This window comes from Balaenoptera acutorostrata, chromosome 13 (assembly GCF_949987535.1).
Source record: "Balaenoptera acutorostrata chromosome 13, mBalAcu1.1, whole genome shotgun sequence".
In the NCBI taxonomy this organism is placed as follows: domain Eukaryota; kingdom Metazoa; phylum Chordata; class Mammalia; order Artiodactyla; family Balaenopteridae; genus Balaenoptera; species Balaenoptera acutorostrata.
The window spans coordinates 46,215,713-46,240,342 of NC_080076.1; the positions used below are offsets into that span (position 1 = coordinate 46,215,713).

Here is a 24,630-nt window from a genome sequence, read left to right on the forward strand (position 1 = left end):
TAGCAGGTAATAAGGGAATAAGTACATTTGGGATATTAAGGTATTCCTTATGCTTGAATAAGTCTGATTATTGGTAAGTGAGCTACAAATAAAGTAGAGCATTATGTTTAAAGCTGTTGGAAATCGGAGCAAATTGAAACAAAAATAGATACAATCTTCCCATCACTCAGTTTTAAGGAAAACACGACCTATTATCGGCCTTTCCTTCTACAATTACATTACATAGCAGGAAACTCTCAATCTTTTGAATCATCCTTTTTTAGAGAAGCTTATGAACGCCTCCCTATCACAGATACTTCTGACCCCTATGTTCTTCCAAGATTTCTTTTTTTATGCACTCTTTTTTCTGCATTTGTTTTTGCCTTTTTTAGCAGCTTAAGGTGATTCAACTTACTTCACTTTCTGCTGTCTCTGATCCATCCTCAAACATTATTCAATTTTTTATTTTTTAACATCTTTATTGGATATAATTGCTTAATTGCTTATAACACAATGGTGTCTTAGTTTCTGCTTTATAACAAAGTGAATCAGCTATACATATACATATACCCCCATATCTCTTCCCTCTTGCGTCTCCCTCCCTCCCACCCTCCCTATCCCACCCCTCTAGGTGGTCACAAAGCACGGAACTGATCTCCCTGTGCTATGCGGCTGCTTCCTGCTAGCTATCGGTTTTACATTTGGTAGTGTATATATGTCCATGACACTCTCTCACTTCGTCCCAGCTTACCCTTCCCCCTCCCCGTGTCCTCAAGTCCATTCTCTAGTAGGTCTGCGTCTTAATTCCCATCCTGCCCCTAGGTTCTTCATGACCTTTTTTTTTTTTTTTTTTTTTAAGATTCCATATATATGTGTTAGCATATGGTATTTGTTTTTCTCTTTCTGACTTACTTCACTCTGTATGACAGACTCTAGGTCCATCCTTTCTTGGTCTTTAACATCTTACTTTGGACAACAACACTCACAGAGGCCTCTTATTGTAGCTCAGTTTTAGTGGCTCTAAAATACCTATACACTTCGGGACACTGCCTTTCCTGCAGGTCATCCCCAGGTGAATTTTGTGCACCCTTGTAGCACTTACTTTAAGTAAATATTTCTAACATACTCTACAAGCTGATCAACCATCTCAAGAGATGAGGTCGTAAGCAGAAACTGAATTTTATTTATATATTTTAACTTTTATGCTTTACACTGTTAAGTCACATACAATTCTTTTTTGGAAATAGGTGAAATAAATTATGACTTAAATGTAAATTATGGTTAAAAGGATACTGAATTCAGTCCTTGACCTAAGGTATTTAGAGCTCTCTGTGAGTCTTACAGACACCAATAAACTGTATGTTTTATCTGAGTCAATCTAACATCAACATTAGAATAATATTTGTATTGAATGTAATAGTAATAATTTTATTAAAATTTGAAAATACATTTTCTTATCATCTATAGCCAGGATCTCTGCTGTGTATATCCCATTGGTAATATATTTTTACTTCTTATCAAATTCCCTAGAAAATTGTATCTCACCAGTCCTTGAATCTACTTTTAACCAGTTGCCTGCATCATGTCCCATGATACACCTGTTTTTAAATAAAGTCATTCATCCATTCATCATTTGCTTATATGAAAGTTAATCATTTTAAGCCACACAATGTGCTGAACTTATGTATGGTGTTTGCATTCTTTATGGTGATAATTGACTTGGTTTATAAAATGTAAATAGAATAAAATTCCAGTATTGAACATATTAGTGCACAGATTCACAAAAGAATTTTATAATTTTATAATTATTACTCTTCTGGCTCTTAATATAATTGTTAATAAAATGTATGAATTTATTTCAGGTCTGTTCATGAAATCACAGCACTGTCTCCTGAGGGAATATGCTTTATTCATTTTCACATGTGGTACACTTTGTTTTTCTTCGATTTTAAGGCATGTTGGTTTCAGAGCACCTCATTGTTGGCCTGTTAGGGGTTTTGGTGTCATCTAGCCAGATTGTGTATATGGATTTTTGTTACATGTAATGGATTCAAAGTTCTTGACATTATTGAAAGAAAATCTAGTCTCTGTACCAGGCATAAATTCAAACGTCCAAAGCATTTATCTGGCATATTCTTTCCCCTGATAGACTTCATAATTTTTGTTGTCTGTCAATTTATTAACTGATTAAGTAATCAAAACTGTTAATTTCAAAAGTAATTTACAGGTCAGTAGACTTTGTTCACTCCAAAAATATTGGAAGGAAGAAAATAAGAAAGACAAGGAAAAGACAGAGAGAATACTTATATATTTCAGTATTGTTATTTCCCAGAATATCTTATATAGGTCTAATTCCTGTATAATCTGTGTATCTGGTGTCCATAATACCTACCTTTCTATTGTTCCAATTCTGACCTCTCTTTAGGCTCATCAAATTTCTGAGATACCTGTGTTTCAGCTTCTACCGTTATCATTTTTTTGTTTGTTTTAGGTCAAGCAGGAGATTGAAATTAGCCGCAAAGTCATCCGATAACACAGTTTTAAAGGAAAAAATTAGTGACTCATCTTTAATGATGTCTTACTGTTTATAAAATAGCTTAATCATCCTGGGTCCAGGGTAGTACAACAGGGCATAAAAGACCAAAGAGACTCATAGAGTAACTGTGGGTGGCTCTTTGATCTTACAATTGCTCCCTGGACACAATTACTCCTTTAACCAGTTGGAGCCCTTACTGCCTCTAAAACACTATTAAAATTCTGAAAAAAATGGTAATACCACAATAGCCTTCTAAAACAAACAAACAACAACAAAAAGCAAAGCAAAACTCCGAAAGTATTTCAACCCATATACACTAGCACATACTAGTGAATTAACATAGGACAGAACCGTGCTTTATCTCTTAAACACGAGCAAAATATTTGCAGTACCTGACATTTTTTTGCAGGATTTCCTGTATCCAAATCTATAGCTGTATATGTGCCAAGCACATAATTCAATAAGGAATTTCCTTTTATTCCTTCTCGCACACTGAAAGTCATAGAATTTGGATGAAATGCGGGTCCTTCTCTCACATTAACAACCTGAATTCTCACAGGGGTTGAGTGCATTCGGAATTGAGAGGCAACTGAGTGGTGAAACTCAGCTTGGTTTTTAACTCTGATACTAAGATGAATATTAGGCACTTGTTCATAATCCAGCCTCTGAAAAGACAGAAAGTAAAAAACTCTGAAATGGCAAAAGTACTCTCTTGATAGAATAAGAAGCCAAGATAAAAAAGCAGCACACTAGAATAAAGGCCAGGAGCTATGCAATTCTGATCTTGAATTGATAATATTTTATTTATTACTGCATTAGGTATTTCAGATGTGTTATTTCCTTTATCTTTTGGCATAATCAGGTACATGGGTTCATTTAGGCCTGTGACTTTAAAGTGGACTCCAATTTTGGAATTTTGAACTTCTTATATTCAAAACCCTGAAATGAAAGATGATCCTTCTTTCTCAAATGAGGTGCTTATGAAAAATAAAAAGTAAAACTTAGAATGAAATAAAAATGTTCACAACTATTGAATGAATAAATAGTAGCCAGGTTTCCTTTGTAGAATGCCTATCTGAGAATATCTTGGAAGCATAATCAGAGAATCAAGAAGCCAATATGTATGATGCAATTGAATGTGTAATTTTAAAAAATGATGCAAACAACTTCTAAAGGAGAATTTGTGACTATTATAGTCAGCCCTAAACTATAATTTAATTGTGCTGAGTCTGGGGGACAAGAAGACTCCTTCATAGGGCACCTTCAAATAAGTAAATACGATGCCCAGAGAAAAGTCACCTTTGAGATGGGTTCTTTGGATAAAACATGAATAGAATCTTTTGATACAGAATGATTGATGTGGTGACATGAAAAGTCACCCCCAACGATTCAGCACAGAGCTGAATATGAATTGTGGACTCAAAAATGGATTTTCAATTGGAAGAGATCCATTTTCTATAACAAGTAAAAAAAAAATTGTAAAAAAGGGAGTACTGGGCACTGTTTAGAAGTGCTCTGGAAGCTAATGTAAAACATCACTTGCAACACATTTACTAACAATAGAACGTAAGATATCAGTGCCATCAGCAAGACCCTTAGATAAATCTCTGCTTCTCAGGGATATTCCATGACCTTATGAATGTTCTTTTAGATTATAGTTAAATTCTTCTGGGGCTTCCCTGGTGGCGCAGGAGTTAAGAATCTGTCTGCCAATGCAGGGGACGTGGGTTCGAGCCCTGGTCCGGGAGGATCCCACATGCTGCGGAGAGGCTAAGCCTATGCGCCACAACTACTGAGCCTGCGCTCTAGAGCCCGTTAGCCACAACTACTGAGCCCGCGTGCCCCAGCTACTGAAGCCCACGTGCCTAGAGCCTGTGCTCTGCAGCAAGAGAGGCGACCGCAATGAGAAGCCCGTGCACCGCAATGAAGAGTAGCCCCCGCTCGCTGCAACTAGAGAGAGCCCGTGTGCAGCAATGAAGACCCAACGCAGCCAAAAATAAATAAATTAATTAAAAAGAAATTCTTCACAAGAGCTAATAAGACAGAAATATTCACAGGAATTCACTTGGTTTCTTGTTTGGGGCTGGCTCAACACGCCTCACTTAAATTTCAGCTAAAACCCTTGAGATTTGGGACTTTAATTGCTGAAATTTACAGGAATTGGCATTTTCTGGTACAAGTATGTCTGGAAGAGGCAAGCAGGGCACACACAGTCAGGAAGGAGCTTACAGAGGTGAACAGAGGGAAAAATCTCAAGGCACTAGTTCTTTCCTAAAACTTGGTTTACTGGCCCCAGATAACACGGTGAGGCATGGAGGTGGCAGTTAAGTATGACTTTGGAATCTGAGAGACTTTGGAATTTGTCTTTGTCGTTTGACACCTGGGTGAACTTAGACAAGTTAGTTTTCCTCTTTGATTTTGTTTCACTTTCTTTAAAAAAGTAATCACAGTATTTTCTTCCTTGAGTTGTGATGATTGAGATAATATGCACAAAGCTTCTATACACAGAATATAACCCAATAGCTGGTGTTCAGAGAGTGCTTAATAAACCTTAGTTAGAATTATTATAAAAATAGAGAACCAATATTTCTTTGTTAGAATTCCAACTGGGTAGCATTTGCTTTTCTTCTTGATGTTGAAGTGAATGTGTACATACCCCCCCCATATATTTATATTGTTTGTTAGTAATCCATACACATGTATTGATAAATACCAAAAGGAAGTTATTATTGAAAAAGGGATTTTTTTTACTTTCTTAGAGATTTTTCTCTTGTTAAGCTGTGCTGCAGGGGTCAAACCTAAGGAGGGTAGAACTGCCAGGGTCCCATACCCAAGAAACAGTTTAATTAATTATGGGCAATACTGGGGAGTGGGTGAGGAAAAGGAGAAAAAGGTTTTCTAACCTAAGGATACCACAACCCTGAAAGGAGCAAGCCTTCTAGAACAAAGGTAAAATCACTCGGATGGATCTGTTAGGATTTTCTTTTCCCTCTTATAAGTGGGATGGTTCCTGGAGAACAGGGACCATTCATATCCCTGGCACCTTTCATTCCTCAAATTAGGGTTGAACTAATCATTTGTAATGTCCTCAGGCTAAGAAAAGGGTTATAGAAATCTTAGTCAAATGCCCATGGCTTAGAGGTCAGTTCCCACAGGGTTAAGTGGTAGCTTGAGTGAAAATGGAGAGGGACCAAGGGGACATTAGTGACCTCATTCCACATGCCAAATCCTGGAAAATTACACATATGTTCTCTAAATACATAGTTCTTTTGGCTATGTGCTAGCACACATATTAAGGTTTTAGATTTTGTTAGCCTTTCTACATTATTGATGTAGATGTTGATGATTTTGATGTTTTTAAAGCATGTTGTTTTCTGCTCTCTCTAAAAAACTTGGGAAGTTATCATCCAGAAAAAAAAAAAAATAGATACGTTGTCTACACAATGTCTAATACTACCTTGACCAATTTTTCATGAAATTGAATTTCCAATAGTTTTTTTGGCAATAAAGTAAGTATATCTTTAAAAAACTTTTAGCTCTCACAGAAGACACATTATATAAGTCATAGATAGTTCATTGCCTGAGTTATGAACGTGTTTTCTTTTTCATTTTTATAATTTTGTAGAAATGATGAATTCTGCTCAGTGACTCCCATTTGGGTAAGAGCTGCAGTTTCAGTAAATGTCACCATCAACACTATCCTTAAAGGTTTGTGAGTCACTACTATCTTCTGGGGACGGGGGCCAGGTGCTAAGGATACAAAGATATTTAGGTCAAGTTATTTATGCTCAAGGATTTTTTTTGCTCTTAGTTTAGTAGTTTTGGAGGCAGATTAAAAGCAAAGAATAGTTACATATTGCAAGATAATATACAAAGTCAGTGATAAACATGGTAAGAAGATAGGTAAGAATTTCGTGACATGTCTAGATCTTGATTTTTAACCAAGATGCAAGGTGGAACAAATTCTGATCCCTGGACAGAAACTTGACTAAGTATTCAGAATTTGATAAGGTGATAGGTGACCTCTTGTCTCTTTCTATCCATGTTACATTTGGCGGTGGCTCTTATTCTTGTTCCCTCATTTGCATTTTGACTGCTATTGCTTTAGGTCAGGTTCCTAGCACCTCAAGACTTGATTAATATAAAAATTATTTTCTTTAATCTTTCTGGAGTTAAGCTCATAATGTTACTGCTAGTTAAAAATATACCCCAAAGCTTTCCTTGGTCTATAAGCAGGGCTTGGTAAATTTTTTTGGTTAAGGGCAGATAGTAAATATTTTAGGCTTTGGAGGTCAGATACAGTTTCCGTCTCAAGCATTCCGTTCAGCCAGTGGAGTGTGGAAACAGCCATAGGAAATACACAAATGAATGAGTGCAGCTGTGTTACAATAAAACTTTATTTGTAAGAAGGTGGCAGGTCAGATTTGGTCTGTGAGTCATAGTTTGCTGACTTCTGGCCCAAAGCCATGTTTCTCAAACAAGAAGTTCATCACATATTCTTGGAGTCCTTGTGTTCTCTCAAGGAATTTTGAAATGTGTGTTCATTTGAATGACAATTTAAAAAAGCACATATATATATATTTGCCATAATTTTAATGACCACCTCATAAATTAATACCCTGCATGATTTCAATGGTAGTGGTTGTATTTTGTGGTAAGGTAGTAATACTTTAATTTCTTCAAACAGTTGCAGAAAGGACAGAGAAAAACTCAATATATAAATAATATGTTTGCATTAGGTGAAGGCTAAGTCGCTTCCTAATTTACTGTCTGAAAAAAAGTTTCACAGTAACTGGAATAGAGAAAAGTAGGAACAATTGAATAATCGCAGTTCACACTGCATGGTAAACTAAGCATAGGTCTGCTAGTATGTATTTTCATAGCTGTAAGTTCTATTTATGTTGTTAGTAGTAATTTTGTTTGAGAACAATTAATTTCGCTTATTGCATAAATACTAATTTGAATCTTATTGGTTTGTAGTTTTATTTGTTTCTAATTTGCATTTTTAGATTTTATTGTTGTCCATAAATTAGTTTAAGAAAAATTAATCTATAAGAAAAAGTCAAACCCTGTAGTCCAGTACTCAAGGTTCTCAGCAGACTGACTTCAGCTCAATATCTATTCCTACATCTGTTCTTCCCTCCATGAATACTCTGCAACAGTCCCACGGAACTGCTCGTTATGCCTGAACATGCATTATGTTTCCTCACCTCAGTGTGTTTGCTTATTCCATTACCCACATTAGCAATCTCAGTTATAAGGTCTTGCTTAAACCTGATTCCATGATTGAAACCTTTTCAGCCACATCTAGCTCAGAAGGATCTCACCTTTTAGGCATTATTTCATATTTCACCCATCTGGCTATTAATTACATTTAATACCATAACATCTATACTACTATTTATTTTGTTTTTAACTCATATTGTTATCTAGTTTGGGAGTACTTGCCTTATCTTCTCAACTAGGTGTTGGGCATTATGAGAACAAAACAGCCTTCTTATTTCTCTTGGTAATAAATACTGTGTTGCTGGGCTGGGAGTTTCAGACTGACACAGTCAGCTAACTAAGGGCACGTGTCCATACAGATAGAGTTCAAGGTTGTAGAGTATTTGTTGCAGGGAGATTCTCTCTGAGTATTTTAACCTTTCTTCGGAAGAAAATATTGCAGATCCCATATTGCACCTTGACGACCTTCAAAATGCCTTCATTGGTTTGTGGGTCTGTTTGAATATCAAACCAATTCCCATCATTTCCAGAGAGAATTAAATATTTTGTCAACCAGTTGTCAGTTCCTTCTTCGTTAAGATCAATTGCTTGAAATCGTATCAGTTCTGAACTTAAACAATCCTCTTCAGTACTTGCTGAGTACTGAAATGACATAGATAAATTTTATCATCAATGAATTTTCAAGAGGAAAGAGATTTACTAATACGGAATTATCATTTAAAATACTAACAACAGACTATGCCAATGATTTTTGCATCAGCCATCTGTCCAATCAGAAATATAAGAGTAAAATGATTATAAGATAATAAAACTGATTTTCTTGTCCTGTATGTGAAATCAAGATCAAATTGTCACTATGTTTCATTTTTCTTGCTTATTTTAAATTTTCCTTAAGTTACTCCCTCCTTTTATGTAAAAGGGCTGGATGGTAATTATATGAGGCTTCGTGGGCCAGAGAGTTCACGTCGCAACTACTCATCACTGCTGCTATAGGATCAAAGCAGACACAGACAGCATGAGGACAGTCGTGGCCCAATAAAACTTTTTTCTTTTCCCCAAAATAGGCAGTGAGCCAAGTTTGGCCCTGCTGTTTTCAGTTGTATGCTTCTTTATGCCTAAAGATGACCATGGAAGTTGGGAATGTTTGGGACTCTTATAGATTTAATTCAGCAAATCATCAGGCCTAGAAAGATACCTCTATGTTGTTACATGATTCCCAGAGTTATGTTAATAAATTTCCACATTTCCGTGAGTAGAGAGCATGGAGGAGATGGTCTGTTGCTTTTGCAGAAGAGATTTGCACAGAATAGTGACTCAAAGGCAAACGTGTACTATTAAGATATATGATTATACATAAGAAGTTCCAAGGTTTATACAGCAAGTAAGTTGAGTACATCTATACATGTAACAGAACCAGGCTCACAAACTAGCGGGAAAGTAAATCTATTAGTGATACTTATGGAAAAAGGATTATAAGAGTAACAACTTACAGAAGTTTTCTCCAAAGTGGGGAAATTATCATTGATGTCTAAAATCTTGATTCTACAGTCATACTCCGAAGAGAGTCCATCGGTAGCTCCATCACGATCTGAGCCCCTCACAAGGAGGTTATACATACTGTGTTGCTTAAGATGAAAGAGAATTTTAAGACTTTGATCTTGTTTTGAATAAAATCCAACACATTCTGATTATTCCATTTTTCTTTTATAATGTTCTATAATCTTAATACAATTTTATCTTTTCATCATTTTCATTTAAAAATAGTGGATGGATGCTTTTTACTTTTCTCCTTTACATTGGAGGAGAGGCACACATGAATCATTTCATCTTTGTCTCTTCAAAATTGAATTCCTTATTTCTTAAAATTCATCCACAGAAGGCTTTACCTCTCTGTCGAGGAAATTGGACATAGTACAGACTTCTCCAGTGTACCTGTTCAGGATGAACATCGGTGCACCTGCCAGCTCCTGAGAGAGGATATTATAGGCAATTTTAGAATTCAGATGATTGCCTTCGTCTGCATCTGTGGTGCTTAACTTTACTACCAGAGTGTCTAGAAATGAAGATGGAGGTGAAGAATGTTTGGGACTCTGTTAGAATCAAGTCAGCAAATCATCAGGCATAGGAAGAGTGGTCAGCTTTCTCCTGAATTCTCTTGTTCTAGTTTTCCATGAGAATATATTACCATAACTTTCAGCAACACCATTAATTACAAACTAATGGTGGTTTGCTTCTATAAAATCCTTTATTGTTTATAAAGTACTCGCACTCCTTAAATGATTAAATGGTAAATTAGCAAAATATAGTAATCTTTTCTAAAAATCAATAATCTTTATTTAAAGTATGTACTTCTCAATTTATTTAAAGTAACAGTAATAAACTCATTACGTGTTTACATATGTCACATCCTTTTTATAAAAACGAACTATATCAAAACATAATTTAGTGAGAAGGCTGGCATTGTCTCACATTTTTGCAAATGTATTTTAAAAAAACTTTTACAATTCTTTAGTGCTGTTTTTAAAGGTTACTTTCCATTTACAGTTATTACAAAATATCAGCTATATTCCCTATGTTGTACAATACATTTCTGATCCTATCTTATACTCAATAGTTTGTAAAGTCATTAATCTTTAATGTGTGAAAAAGTTCAACAGCCTTTATCAGAAAGCTGAAAAATTGACTTTATCAATTTGCTTTTGCCACAGTTTTGTGAAATTATTTTAAAATGCTTAATTAGGAAAGATTATAGCTTAATTAAATTCAACACTGCAATTATTTACAGAGAATTTATTTAAATTCATTATTTTCACTCATCCAGAAAGCAGAGAATTATTATTGTTTACCTTTGAAGATAATAGTACTTTATCAAACAGTCAAAAATGCAGAATGATTGAAAAGAAGATTTGTCCACAGGAATATAAGAAGTCTTAGTTATTCATGGGGACAAAGCACAAGCATCCTAGGCCAATCCCCAAGGACATCAGCCCACAGGATGATTTTCCAGAGTTGGTTGGTCCCTTATGTTTTTCTGCTTTCCAGCCAGGATTCATAGTGAAGAAGCCTAGTGCAGAGAACCAGGGACCCCTTGAAGAGAAATAGCCAGGTTTTGTGGAATTCTTAGTTGATGAAAGTATGCCCTGGCCCTGTGGGTAACTCTCCTCACCTGAGGGACATTAACAAGGCTACTGATCAGCAAGAGAGTGGACTTGGATGTGGACTTGGGTGTGGGTTTCACCCTCTCTTCCTTCACCAAGGTTGTGCTGAAGTGTGTTAGTGAGGAAACAATGATGGACTTTGGCCCCCCCCTCCCTGTTTTGCCTCTTTTAGGCAGAACCCCTGCTTTACTTCCTTACGTACTCCCATCCTATGTTATAAAACATTTTGTTTTTCTTATTTTCAACAATACTTTTCTTAGGAGATCTAAGAAAGGAGTTCTCCTCACACCCCCTCTCGACCCCTGCTCCTTGTTATCTTTCATTCTCTCCTCCAGCATTCTTGTCTCTTTTCTTCCCCTACCCCCGGACTTCTCCATCCTTTCTTTGACTCTCCAACAGTACCTATAATTTGCTTTCTTATCTGTCTTTCTTATGAAATTTCTGTTTTCTATTCTTGTTTTCCCAAATTTATTTAGAGGTTTAAGAGCAAACATAGATGTGAAAGGAAAAGGAATATTAGAGGATTGGGGGAAGAAAGAGGCAGAAGGCAAAAAGGGAGAGAAGAAAGGAAGTAGCAATATAGGAAAAGCATAAGCACAGAAAGGAAGGAAGTTCAGGAGAAGTGATAGAAAGAGGGAAAGAGAGAAGAGTACTAGAGCTGGAGAATGAATTAAGCAGGATGAGAAAATGAAAAAAAATGAGAGAATATAATGTAACTTGGCTGTGTTGACTGTGAAGGCCAGTGAGTCCTTTGTGAGTGATCTGATGGGGGCAATTGCAGATGAACCCTTCACCACTCTCTATCTGGTGAGGTTCAGCCCAGAATTTGAGAAATAGACCAGAACAGAGCCCATTTTCACATGCATGGTTTCTTCCCCAGTTTACTCATTTAGATTAAGTTAATCATGAGCCCAGTGACAATCTCTGAGGAAGGCACTAGGCTTCTGGTAAATCATATATTTAAGAATCCTCCACGAACACGATGTTTAGCATTTTAGATATGATTTTTCTTCTAGGTAAATTTTAAGTTAGAATTTGTGATGTTTGTTCAAAGTGCAGGTTCGACTTTTTCTGATATTGAAATTACCACCTGTATTTCAATCTCCTAAAGCTTTTGACCAAGAGAAGTAGAGATGGCGTAATGCAGAGAAGGAGTGTCATTCTACTTACTTGCATCGCTGTTTTCTTCGATGCTGGCTGTGTGCACATTTTGTGTAAAGACTGGGGGTTTATCATTTATGTCCATAACTTTGACTCTAAGCTCAAGAGGCCTTTCTAAATCTTCACCCCATGAATTCAGAGCTCGGCAATAGATCTGTGGAAAGTTGGAGAAAAAAATGTCTTTCTCTACCAAAGGAAATTAAGTAACATGCCTGAAAATACACCAGGAATTGTGCAAAGAGATAATTTTCTCAGTGAATTCAGACTGTGTTACAATCTGGTAACTTAAATATTGTCTAGACATTTGATCACATACATATGCAATTCTGAACGATAAACTTATGTTTTCATACTCTTTTCATCTATTCAAGCCCTTCATTTGATTTCAGTCTACTGTGATTTATCAAAAGTAAGCATTAGTCCTGAGATGATATATTTTTTTAAAAGGGTAGAAAAATAATATGCATAAATCAAAACATACTGCCGTGACTTACCAAGAAAAGTGGTGTTATCTCTCTGTCCACCACTGAGGTGATGTTAATTTCCCCAGTCCGAGGGTTAATGGTGAATACTCCATAGGGTGGTCGATCAATTCCTGCCCCAGAGATGCGGTATGTAATCTTCTGATTCACTTCACAGTCTGATCGAATCTGTGAGGAAAATGGCCAGGATTGTGATTTAATTTAGAGCAAATCATGATCTGCAGAGTGTAGTGGAGTGACAAGGGAATAGGCTTTGTAGCCTAGTGGGCTTTGGATTGAAACCTGGCACCTTGACTTATGCCTGTGTAACTTTGGAAAATTCACCTAGCTTTGCCAAGCACCAACCTATAATGGGATAATACCACCTATATCCTAGGTTTGTTGTGGGGATTGTATGAGGTAACATATAGTCACTTCACCCCAATTCCTGGCATATGGCACATATGTGCTTGATGCTAGACTTGTTATTATTAAGGGTACATTGTCCAATTCTCTGGTTCTTTTTGCATCTAAAGAAAGTTTGACAGAAGAAATCACCATCCTTACTGTTTTTAAAATGTTGTTTCACATTAATATGTACACTGTCTAGATTTTAGTTAGAGATTTAATCAAAATTACAGATAAATTAAGAAAATTTATAGTTTTATATCTATTGCTCATAAATTTAAACAAAGATATTTCAATTTTGAAATCTCACCTGTATACTAAACACTCAGTAAAACACTCAGTAAAATACTAAGGTTTGTTGCCCAAATATCCACAGTTAAACAATGACAGCTGGAAATACAACTTGGATTAGCTCCCCTCTAATCTAAAAATCTTATTTATATAGATGAAAATCCAAGAAATCCCCCAAATGCAAATAAAAAGAAAAGAACATGCCATACAAGTGGGATAACATAAAGCTATAACTGTAAGCTGAATGGAAACAATAACAATTTGAAGCTTTCCAAAATTTTCCAAAAATTTGAAAACTTCTGAGAGAGAATAATCTCTTTTCTTGAGCTGAGGTTATAGCTACCTATAATATCACTGCTGATGCTTACTATATATGTGGAGATTTATATATACATTTAAGCTATGTATACATGTAACACTTTAAGGAGAGAATTCTGGTAGATCACTCTACTGTTGATTTCACCAGTGGGGCAGGGCCAAGATGCCCAAAAAGAGCTAGTGAGGCTGTTAATGTGGGTCCCATCCTTCATGAATCAATTTATTATACATTCTTTTCTTCACTCTCCTTCCTTATTGATTGCCATTATTTGGAGTACTCTTTAAGACTCTCCTAATTTCTGGATGTAGGGATCTAGTGGGAACTTTTGACACTATCCTTACTCTTTTGGAGGGAATTAATCAGTACTGTAAACTTTGATTTGGGGGAGGGATAGTCTGAAGACTATTACGCCATGCATACCTTTCCTATAACATATACATGTGACAATACCCAGAACGCAAACGAACAGATAAAGCCCAGCTGTGCTGGAGATCCAAATCTCTCAGTATCACTCAAGGACCCTCTGCTCTGTATCAGCTCCCAGAAGGTGATATTCAAAACGATGCCTCATCAGCGTGAGCACATTACTCCACGTCACCCATCTTCCTAAATCACTGTGGTGTCCTGAAGGCTGCAAGTCCTTGAAATGTCTGAGGGTTTCCTGCCTTGCAGAAGCCCTTGTTATCAGCACAGCCTACGCCTGTTTATTTCATCACTTACTCTGGCAATCGGATTCCTCTTGGAGTTATCTTCTCCTTCTCGACAGGCTGCAGCAATCCACTCCTGCTTTTGTCTTCTGACCACTTGCCATTTTGCAGTGCCATTTTCCATGTCTACTTCTTTCACCTTAAGCAAAAAGCGTTCCCATTTTGTACAGTGTTAGAACAGTTTTACTCAATAAGGACATTTATTCAGCACTGTAAGGTGCACCCAGAAGAAGTAACAGTATTGAGTTTGAGGAACAAAGAAAGTTTTTTACTAGTTCTGAACTCTAGATAGATACAGCTTGACCACCCTGACTAGCAACTTCTTTTGGAATTGTCCTTTTTCTAACTATAGGATTCTAGTGAAACAAATTTCATTAGAAATTGTGTGTGGAGCTTATAGTGTGTTCCATTGAATAATATGTGTGGTTTTTCTTTCTTCAATCTATCCTCACCAGATGAGAGGTCCTGCCCACCTTACCCTTCACTGTGCTCTGACCAGACTTTCTGGTCTCCAGAGTGTAAAAGATTTCAGTGTTCCATGTGTGTGCATCCCCTGCAAAAGGAGTTTTGTGCTGGTGAGTGTGCTCACCTAAAAGAGGGAAGGGATTTTTCTCTTCTCTTGATAAGGACACAACTCTGGGTAAGCATCCAAATATATTATCGCAGGATTAGAAGAATATTTTAACTGAATTAATGGTACCTGCAGTAATCCCATGGATGTCTATATAGCTTCTTAGTGTTCTCCATTTGTATCTCTGCTTGCTATATGTTTTTCTCTTTGTAGTCTTATGCTGCTGCTGTTAGAAAATGTTTAAGAATTTTATAGTTGAAGAGTTTAAGAATGTTACTCCATGCGTAAACATATGTATATGCATAGACATATTTTAAAAAATAACTCCTAATGTACTTATTGAGACATAGAATGTTCTGCATTTATTTAAGCTAAGGCTTCATTTAATTACCACTTTGGGGAAAGGAAATGTTCCCTGTGAATGGAGCTTATCCTTTCAAGAACCAAAGTATTTGCATTTTTCCTCATTTTGATACAACCTCCTGAAATGTACCACATATTCCCTTGTTTGTCAACAGATATTAGAAAAGTAATTTTATTTCTTCAAAGGTGTAAGATCATCAAAATGAAAATTTAACTACGGAAATAAAATAAAGTCTTGCTGGTGATAGAGGACAGTAGCTTTCTTTCCTGAGTCCTGCTCTAAATGGCACCAGATTCTCTGTTGTTTTATTTAGTTGTGATTACTTTTTTTTTTAAGTTTTGTATCTTTCTCTCATTAATTTACCATCAATTGTCTTTCTTGCTGATGTAACTGTCTACAAATCCTGTTCCCATTCTAAAATGTTACGTTGCTTCTTTTTCTTTGATTTGGGTTGGGAAATGTATAAATAAGCTAATAGGATAGTTTGATAAGTAGGAGTTACTACACTGAGCTGTAACAACCATGGCTAAATGCATGGCTATTTGGGAATATGGGTTTTGCCATTGCTATTTCAATTTGGAAGAGGTTCTCTCGCTTACCTTTTTTCTCAACAATTATGGTTTCAAATGCTCTGATTTTTGATATGTGATGCATTACAAAATTCAGTTGTTCTTTTGATTTTAAATTGAGAAAATAGTTTTATTATACATTACCTCAACAATGAATTCACTATTTACTTCCAGGACCACCTGTTATAGAAGGTAAAATACTAGCATACATTTGCATAATTTAAAGGAAGCAGTATCATAAAACCATTGACAATGTTCTCTTATTAATTCATTTGTAAAATACACATTTTGTTAATAATATGGAATAAACATGGGCAATGCAAAGTGAATAATACAGGCCTTTTGCCCTCTAAAGGCTTAACCTTTAGGGAAGACAAACACGTAACTACAGCAAGGTGGGTTAGGATACATGCTTCAGTGGAAGGGTAGAGTGGACAGCTCAAGTTATCAAGGTGAGTTCTGGGAAAGCCTCATAGGAGAGTAGGGATTTGAAAGAGGTCTGCAGGATGAATCTGCTTTGATAAGAGGAATTGATGGGGAAGAAAATTTCAGCCAGAGTAAAACGTGAGCACAGTTGTAAAGGCACCAAGTTTTAGAGGATGTTCCAGAAATGGTAAATAAACTAGCTGGAAGGTAGAGGAAATAGTGTGAGAAGACATGGGAGACAAGGTTTGGAATGTCAGCTTGGAGGCAGATCATGAAGTGCTTTATATGCCAGACTAAGGAGTCTGAACTTTGTTGGATAAGAGACTTGGAGTGACAAAAGCATGATTTTTGAAACATGTTATTGATACGAAGAGAAGATTACAAGGGAAAAGCACTTGAAGTTGAGACCCTTAGGAATTAGCCATCGCTTAGGTAAGACATAGAACATGAATATCGGTGCTGAAGTGGCGCTGGGAAGGGGAGAGGATGGAGGCATTACCAAAGAACGGATAGGGCTTGTGGACTGTGGGGTAGGAGGGGAGGAAGAGTCAGATGATTCCGGTGATGTGAGCTTGGCTTTCTGGGAGAATCGAAGTACTACTAATAGAAACAGAAAATTCAGCAGGAGATTATCACTGCAGGGAGATGGTGGCTGAAGTTTGTTTTATCTATTTTCAATGTGTTTCTAAAATTTGGGATAGATATAAAAGCTACGGAAGTAGAATTTATCCAAACAGGAGTGTTATTTAAAGTTGAAGGAAATGAGGCTATGACTTGAATCAGTTTAAGATAAAGAGGTAGGCAGGGAACAGAATCTTATGGGAAATGCTTATATTTGTGCCGGGGGCAGAAGGAAGAAGTCTAAAACCAGAGGGCACCCGGAGACTAAGAGAAGAGAGAGGTCAAGGGACCAAGGCTGTACTGTGGGTGCACAGCAGATTCTGTTAGTGTGAGGTTGCTAAGAAAGGGCAGGGCTTGTGGTGCTTGTGGTGGAGGGTTGGAGAGGAAGCTGAGTTCAGAAAGGAGAAGAAGTTGGATAAGTAGGTGGAGGAGAAGTAGCCAAAAAGCAGGCAGAATGAGTAGAGTGGAGTGATAAGAAGTTAGACAAAGAGGGAATATTTAATAGTTTATGTGCCATAACAAGGTCAAGGAGAATGGGACCTGAGGACATCATGGGATCTAAAGTAAGCAGTCATTGTTAACTTTTCCCAGGGGCATAAGTCAAATTACAGGAGTCAAGGAATAAGTTACTGAGAAAATGGAAATAGCAACAATAGATTACATTTTCAAGTTAAGAGATTTAAAAAATGTGAGATAACAGTTGAGGATTTAATTAGATCAAATCATATTTTTAAGGCTGGGAAACCATGACCAAGTATACAGTCTACAGGGAGAGGAAATGGGTTGTGGAGAAACAGTGATAGAAAGAGAAGGAGAAAATCGAGGGGGAGAAGGAGGAAGAAATCAAGGAGTAGTTACAATTGTGATTAAGAGAGAATAGGATGGCTGAATCAGAACTGTGGGTAACAGAGACCTGATAGTGAGGAAGACTATTTCTTCCTTTGAAACAGAAGATTAGAGGAACACAATGAAGAGAGAAAATCATTTGGAGGTATAACTGGAGGAAAATTACGCACACATCTATTCCGTAGTTTTGCAGGGTTGGAGTGAGCAGGCATGGGAAGGGGCTAGAGGAGACTGTCAAAGACTTCTAGAATCTGCCAGAGGGAAGGTGACAGGATGCCAGCCCAACAGCACAAATCAGAGAAGAGTTGTAGGCCTACCTAGCATTCTTGAGTTAGGGAACACTTGAGCACAGAAAATTAGAGACCGAAAATAAATGATTATTCCATAGTTGGTGAAGAGTGTGATGACCAGCTGAGATTAGGAAGCAAGAATATGATGTGTAGCCCGTTCGTTTTGTGCCTTTTCTAGTAGAACTTGACAACCTGGGAGTGGGAGGAGAAGGAATATGAGGGCTGTCCCAGCACTGGGGATTGTTGTCAAGGCAGAGTGGAGACTCAGGGAGATGATAAGACACTATTGTGAATTCCAGTGAGTCAGGGCGCTCCAGTGAACTGAGGCTAGAAAGAGCCTGGGACAGGTGAAATGGGGGCAGAGCAGATTTTGCAGGTGTGAGGGGCTGTAGGAGGGAGTGCAGGGTGTGGGTGGGGATTTGGAATGACAGCTGAGTCCTGAAGGGGGTAAGATACAGACTAGAAATTGGGCAGTAGAACACAAGGTTTTCTTTTAACTCACTTTCTCCCTCACGTGTAAGTTTATTAGACATTAGTAAAATATCTAGGCCTGGGAAAAAGCTTCATATTTAATAGAAGATGGCTGCATAAGATGTTTTATTTTATAATAAATACTGCCTTTTCGGGGGTTAGATATTCTTTGTGTTAGAAAAGTAGATGATTCTAGAAGGTATCAGAAAAAGTAAAAATCACCCAGAATCCCACTACTTGGAGATCATCATGGTTAATATTTGGAGAAATTCTTTTAGACTTTTTTTTTTTTTTAAAAAACACATACTTACACAAATTGTATTTTTTTTAACCCAAAAGAAATCATATTATAACACGCCATTCGGTAATTTGGTTTTTGCACTTGATTATTGGGGTAAAGTTCGTTGTCAGTGAACGCATAGAGACATCATACATTTTGAAGGTTGCCTTATGTATCATGTTAATAGGTCTTCCATTCAGGGCATCGTATAGATTCTGCAGTTTAGAGCTGGAGACTAAACTCTGACGTGCGATTCCCAGGCGCTGTCCTACAGTGGGAGGTTAAGGGCTGTCTTGGTGGATGTCAGAAGGTTGGTGAGCTCAGCACATGAGCCTGCGGTTAATAAGAAGCTCTCCCTCCTCATCTTCCGCTTCCCACTTGTCTCTCTTCTCTCCTTCTCCTCTGCTTCTCCTCTTCTCTTTTTTTCTCCCTCCTCTTTGATATTCTCTTCCACCTGTTGCTCTCGCCCTTCCTGACATTGTCTCAGGCTTGACGGAGAATCACGCTAGCCTCATTACGCTGCTTCCTTTCAGAGCTATAATCAACCCAGTAACTTAATTTTAACTGAGAGGTAGTGGGAGTGAGTCTTAGCTGGGGTTCTGCTCATAATTCAATCAGTGGTGTGGCAGGTATTTTCCAATGTATCCTCACCCTGGTTTCTGCCTGTTTACAAGCCTGCAAGGTTAATATTGGATCTGTGCAGTGTGAAAACACCCGCTGGAGGATGGACCCAAATCACTGATTCTTTTTGTTACATTAATTAAACAAGGAAGCTATTAGACTGGGGTGGCTTTGATGCCGTGGTGCTGAGGCAAGCAGACCAAAATCTAAGCTTGTGAATGCCTCAAAGTGACAAAGTTGAAACTTAAGGACAGCTGTTCACGAAGAGTCATCTAGGCTTTAGGCTGTAGCCGACCAATAATTTCCTTACTTTGCTTTTGCTTTTTCTCTATAAAAGTTTGTCCCCAGCTTCTGTTGGTGGAGCATTTCTAACTACTTCCGGTTTGGCGATGCCTGATTTGAATTGATTTTCGTTCAAATAAATTCTTAAAAGTTTAATATGTTTCAGTTTATCTTTTAACAATTCATTTACTCAACTCCTGAAGCTTCTATTGAATCACCTGATATTATTTTACCAAATTGCTCTGGTTTTGCTTAAATTTTGGTGTCATATAATTGTGGTCCCTGACTTTGGGAAAATATTGGTGTTTGTGTTGACTATTCCTAATACTGTCTTGCAGAAATCTTCAAAAATTTTTGTTTATGTAGCCCGAAAATTTTTTTGGAAAATGACGTGCTTCTTCAAAATTTTCTATAGTGACATCTAAAAAATTTTGTTATACGTTTAAATAGCTGTAAAGAATGGAATTTAAGAATACTATAAATGTTGATATTATAAAATAAACTGTTACACTACTTTTTAAATGTAGCCAATAGAATCCAAAGGTTGTAGTCATTTGATGCCAAGGAAACCATCAACAAAATGAAAAGACAACATACTGAATGGAAGAAAATATTTGTAAATGGAAGAAAATATTTGTAAATGTTATGACTGGTAAGGAGTCAATATCCAAAATATATAAACAGCTCATACAACTGAACATGAAAAAAAAATGATTAAAAAATGGGCAAAAGACTTGAATAGACACTTACCCAAAGAGGACATTTATATGGTCAAAAGGCATTTGAAAAGATGCTCAATATCATTAATCATGAGAGAAATGAAAATTAAAACCATGATAAAATATCACCTCACACCTGTCAGAATGGCTATCATCAAAAAGACCGCAAATAACAAATGTTGGTGAGGGTGTGGAGAAAAGGGACCCCTCCTACACTGTTGGTAGTTATGTAAATCGGTTCAGCCACTGTGGAGAACACTATGGAGGTTTCTCAGAAAAGTAAAAATATGACCCAGCAATGTCACTCCCTGTCTCTGTGGCCTAGTTGATGAGAGAGTTTCTTGTCCTCCTTTTTTCTTTGGATGTCCTTACAATAAATTGCATTAACTGAAGGAACCTGAACAGGACCTTTTCTAGCAATGTAAAAGTGCCTAAGAAACTAAAATGTATGTTTCTGTGTTAATCTCCAAGAATACGATAAAGACTAAGATGGGGTACCTGCCCAGAAAGAGCTCATAGGTTAAAAGAGGGAGGAAAACAGATGAGAAAAGATAATGGAATATTACACACATTGTAAAAGAAGCAGATATAGGATACAGCATTGGCCCAAGTGGGGAAACGAGTCAATTCTGGAACAGTAGATAGAGTTTGGGACATGTGATAGTGGTTCAAATTCCACTGTACCACTTATGTACATTTATGAATCATTTATGCCCCCAAAATTTCTTTATTTGTAAAATGAGAATACCTCTATTTACCTTTCAGGATCTTTGTTACGTGTGTGAAATAACTTTGTTAACTGTGAAATATTTTGCTAGTGGAAGGTGGTGAAATGGGACAGCAGTGACAGACCAAATTCCAGACAACCAACCCCTTGGTTGTCTCAATTTTTAACCTCAATCTCACTTTGAATCTCACAACCCCATTGAAGTTGCCTATTAGCATATAGGTGGGAACTACTGTAAAGGGCCTTGGTAAGAAAGATAAATTAGAAACCAAATCCATTCATTCATTCAAAAATTTTTAACGATAAAATATTTTGTGACAGGCACTGTCTTTTGTGTACAAGTTCCAACCTTTTATGATGTATACATTCCACGGAGAGTAATAGGATATACAATATTCTGTAGCCATCTAACTTTTGGCAAATTGCTGAAGTTTTTCTGGGTCTAGTTTTCTTTCTCAGTACTTTCTTCTAGAGGGAATATGATGATTTTATGTAAGATTTGTGGAATCTAAGTCATTACCTGTGCTTATTGCAGTGTTGAAATACATATTTTTCTATTACATACTGAGTGTATTTAAAGTAATAGCTATAGAACAAGGCTATTTTTCACCTCCATAACTTACCTTTTGGAAGTTAGTCATTTGTACACCTAGGACCAACTTTTTTTTTTTTTTTAACATTTTTATTGGAGTATAATTGCTTTACAATGGTGTGTTAGTTTCTGCTTTATAACAAAGTGAGTCAGTTATACATATACATATGTTCCCATATCTCTTCCCTCTTGCGTCTCCCTCCCTCCCACCCTCCCTATCCCACCCCTCTAGGTGGTCACAAAGCACCGAGCTGATCTCCCTGTGCTATGCGGCTGCTTCCCACTAGCTATCTATTTTACGTTTGGTAGTGTATAATAAACAGTTCTCTCCTGAATAATACTTATAAAAATAATTGAGTAAAGCAATTGCTGTTCTCACAGGGAGATGGTGGAGATGCCAAGTTCAGGCCTAATTATACCACTCTGGTTTATAATTGAAGGTATATTAATTAAGTAGTGGCATTTTAGTTTGGAAGCTATGTAATTTTCTGTGTAGAAGGAAAGGCCAAACATTTCTCATGCAGATAATATCTGAAAGTTTCACTCCAGTCCCTCCTCTAACAGCCCTGTCAACAGAGCTGCTCTCTGTGAGTGAATTCCAACTTCGATTCTACGTGGGAAAGAAAAGGAAACATCATTGCAGCTCAAACAACAGTTTCATTGCTTTACAAGGACTCCTCCCTGGATACTTAAGGATAGAAAGCAGTCATAAGACTATGTACTCAGGATCCATCCAGAAGTTCTCTAAAAAAGAGAAATATCTTTGAAAAGCATCATAGAATCTCAAGAGCCATGAAATATTTTTAGAGCAGGATTTTTATGCTACAACTCTACAAGGAGATATTATTTAGAAGACTATTAAAATCGTAGGTCAGACTATGGTAATAATGCTAGATATATCTTGGAATATAACATTTATTTTTTTAGTTTACCATGAACTCTGCAGGAACTTGAAGGCAAAAATATAATTTTTCCCACTGGTTTAAAATTTATAATTCCTTAGCCATTTATATCAACAAAAAAATAATAGAGGTGAGATTTGCCTCCATGTAACTTTTGGGGTGATGAGGACATTAATGCTTCTATAACAAGCAGAACTGAAACCAACCATTTAAGGCTGTCTAGGGTATTCTGTTTAATACAAATAAAAAACCAAATCAGATAAGGGTTTTTTCCCACTAGTCTATACTTCTAGACATTGGCCTGACAATAAAATAAATAAGAACAAAATTCTGTTCCACGTATCAGAATCACATTGTTTTATGTGAGAACTAAATTGATAGGTTAGTTCTAAATACATTTTAAAATTTTGATGCCTGTTTTCAACTTACAGTGAGATAATATCTATATGCTTTGCCACCTACTTTATTTACTTTCCAACAACCAGAATATTTCACTGTAATGTTTACATCTTATATGTAACATGAATGATCACCATATGTGCACAAAAATTCTTATCTGATAAAAAGCTATGTGGCTGTTTTTAATGATCTTATCAGCTTGATAAAATATATCCTCTCACAGCTAATAACTGCTCTGCCTTAAGTGATTCCTTCCTAGTAAAACTTACATAATCCATAGCATGACTTACACCTTTAGATTCTCTAGCCAAAGTTATGAAAATAATATTCAGGAGCGAGTTCTGCACTTCTACTACATAACTATTCAGTTGAGATAATTATAGAATTGCAGAGTTTCTGCATTGGAAGAAACTTGGTGGCATCATGTCTGTGCGTCCAGACGTGGGGCACGGTGAGGCCCTGCGAGGTTGGGTGCCTTGGTCAAAGTTACGCAGCCCCTTTGAGGGGAAGCTGTGACTCAGCCCTGCGGCTTCTGAGTCTCGGTTCAGTGTTGACTGCACCTTCCCACCTTAATTCGTTTTATAGCAGAGGTACCTGATGAACATCCTTAGGAAGAAGATGCCGAAGGACTCATGTCGTATAATGAAATACCTTCTTGTAGCTTAGAGTTTTGGGGTATCTTTTATAGGTCAAGTCAGTCAAAATCTTGTTTAAAGTACTCTTTGTGGTTGGGAGATAGATGACACAAAGTACCGTCTCTGAGAGGCTGTCACACCCATTAATGTAAGCTGCAATGATGCTCCAGAGAGCTTTTGATTTAGTTAATGAAAAAGGGGCAGAGTTCAAGTTCAGGAAATGAAAGACAAGCAAGCATGCTTATTTTCCACTGCATCTATAGTATTATATTGATTCTACTTAAACATTTCTTGCATTTGTTCCAATGTTGATAAGTTTCTACTTCCCAATTCCAAAAGTTATTAACTGCTATCTTAAGTGATCTATTAGAAATGCAAAAAGAACTTGTCTATCACAATTACCAAAGAAATGTAAAACACGGATACTTTAGTATCAGTGGGGAGTAGGGAAAAGTTTAGTATCAAAAACACTAAAATTACTAAGGATAATAAATCAATACTACCAAACAGAGATCTTGAGAATCTGAGATATAATACTCTTTCAAGATCAAGGAGAACAATTAACTTTTCAGTTAAATAATATTGTCATAAAGCATGCCTGTGCAGAGAGGAATAGGAGGTGAAATTTAGCGCTCAGAAGTTGCCTCTAAAATCCTGATGCATGCAATCAGTCTTCCTTACAGAAACAAAAGGCTTATCTGAGTGAAAATATGCAGGTGGCCCACAGAAGTGTAACAAGAGGTCTATACTGATGATTCTTGATTTCTATGAAAGCTTGAGTCAGAGTGTTCCCCCTTCCTTTAGTAGTGTGAATAAACAGTGATCATTGTAACAGGGCATTGCAATTTTATTTGGAGTTTTTCAGTTACAAATATTTTTCAAAAATTGTCATCTTATACTCTGTCTCCCAAGCTCAGAGAATGGAATGTTCTACCACTGTTCCCTTCCAGGCTTGGGCTGTGTGCCCTTTGGCAGTGTCAGGCTCCTGCACTGCTTTTGAAGTTCATAGAAACGTGAACTCCAGAAGAACGGCGCCTGCCAGGCCAACTGCACAACGATGTGTTCCCTT

The 24,630-nt window shown here is 36.9% G+C and overlaps 1 protein-coding gene across 1 annotated transcript in view; it reads right to left on the bottom strand.

Moving 5' to 3' along the window:
* The window catches only part of DSG4 (desmoglein 4), a gene marked incomplete at its 5' end in the record, with an annotated part of 30,200 nt that extends 10,007 nt beyond the window's left edge, over window positions 1–20,193 (bottom strand). Inside the window, 11 exon segments of the mRNA XM_057526198.1 lie at window positions 864–876; window positions 1,428–1,592; window positions 2,915–3,180; window positions 8,198–8,383; window positions 9,232–9,366; window positions 9,628–9,794; window positions 12,070–12,214; window positions 12,555–12,710; window positions 14,260–14,385; window positions 15,895–15,930; window positions 20,158–20,193. Of these exon segments, the coding sequence (XP_057382181.1) occupies window positions 864–876; window positions 1,428–1,592; window positions 2,915–3,180; window positions 8,198–8,383; window positions 9,232–9,366; window positions 9,628–9,794; window positions 12,070–12,214; window positions 12,555–12,710; window positions 14,260–14,385; window positions 15,895–15,930; window positions 20,158–20,193 (1,431 nt within the window).
* Between the last annotated feature and the right edge of the window lie 4,437 nt (window positions 20,194–24,630).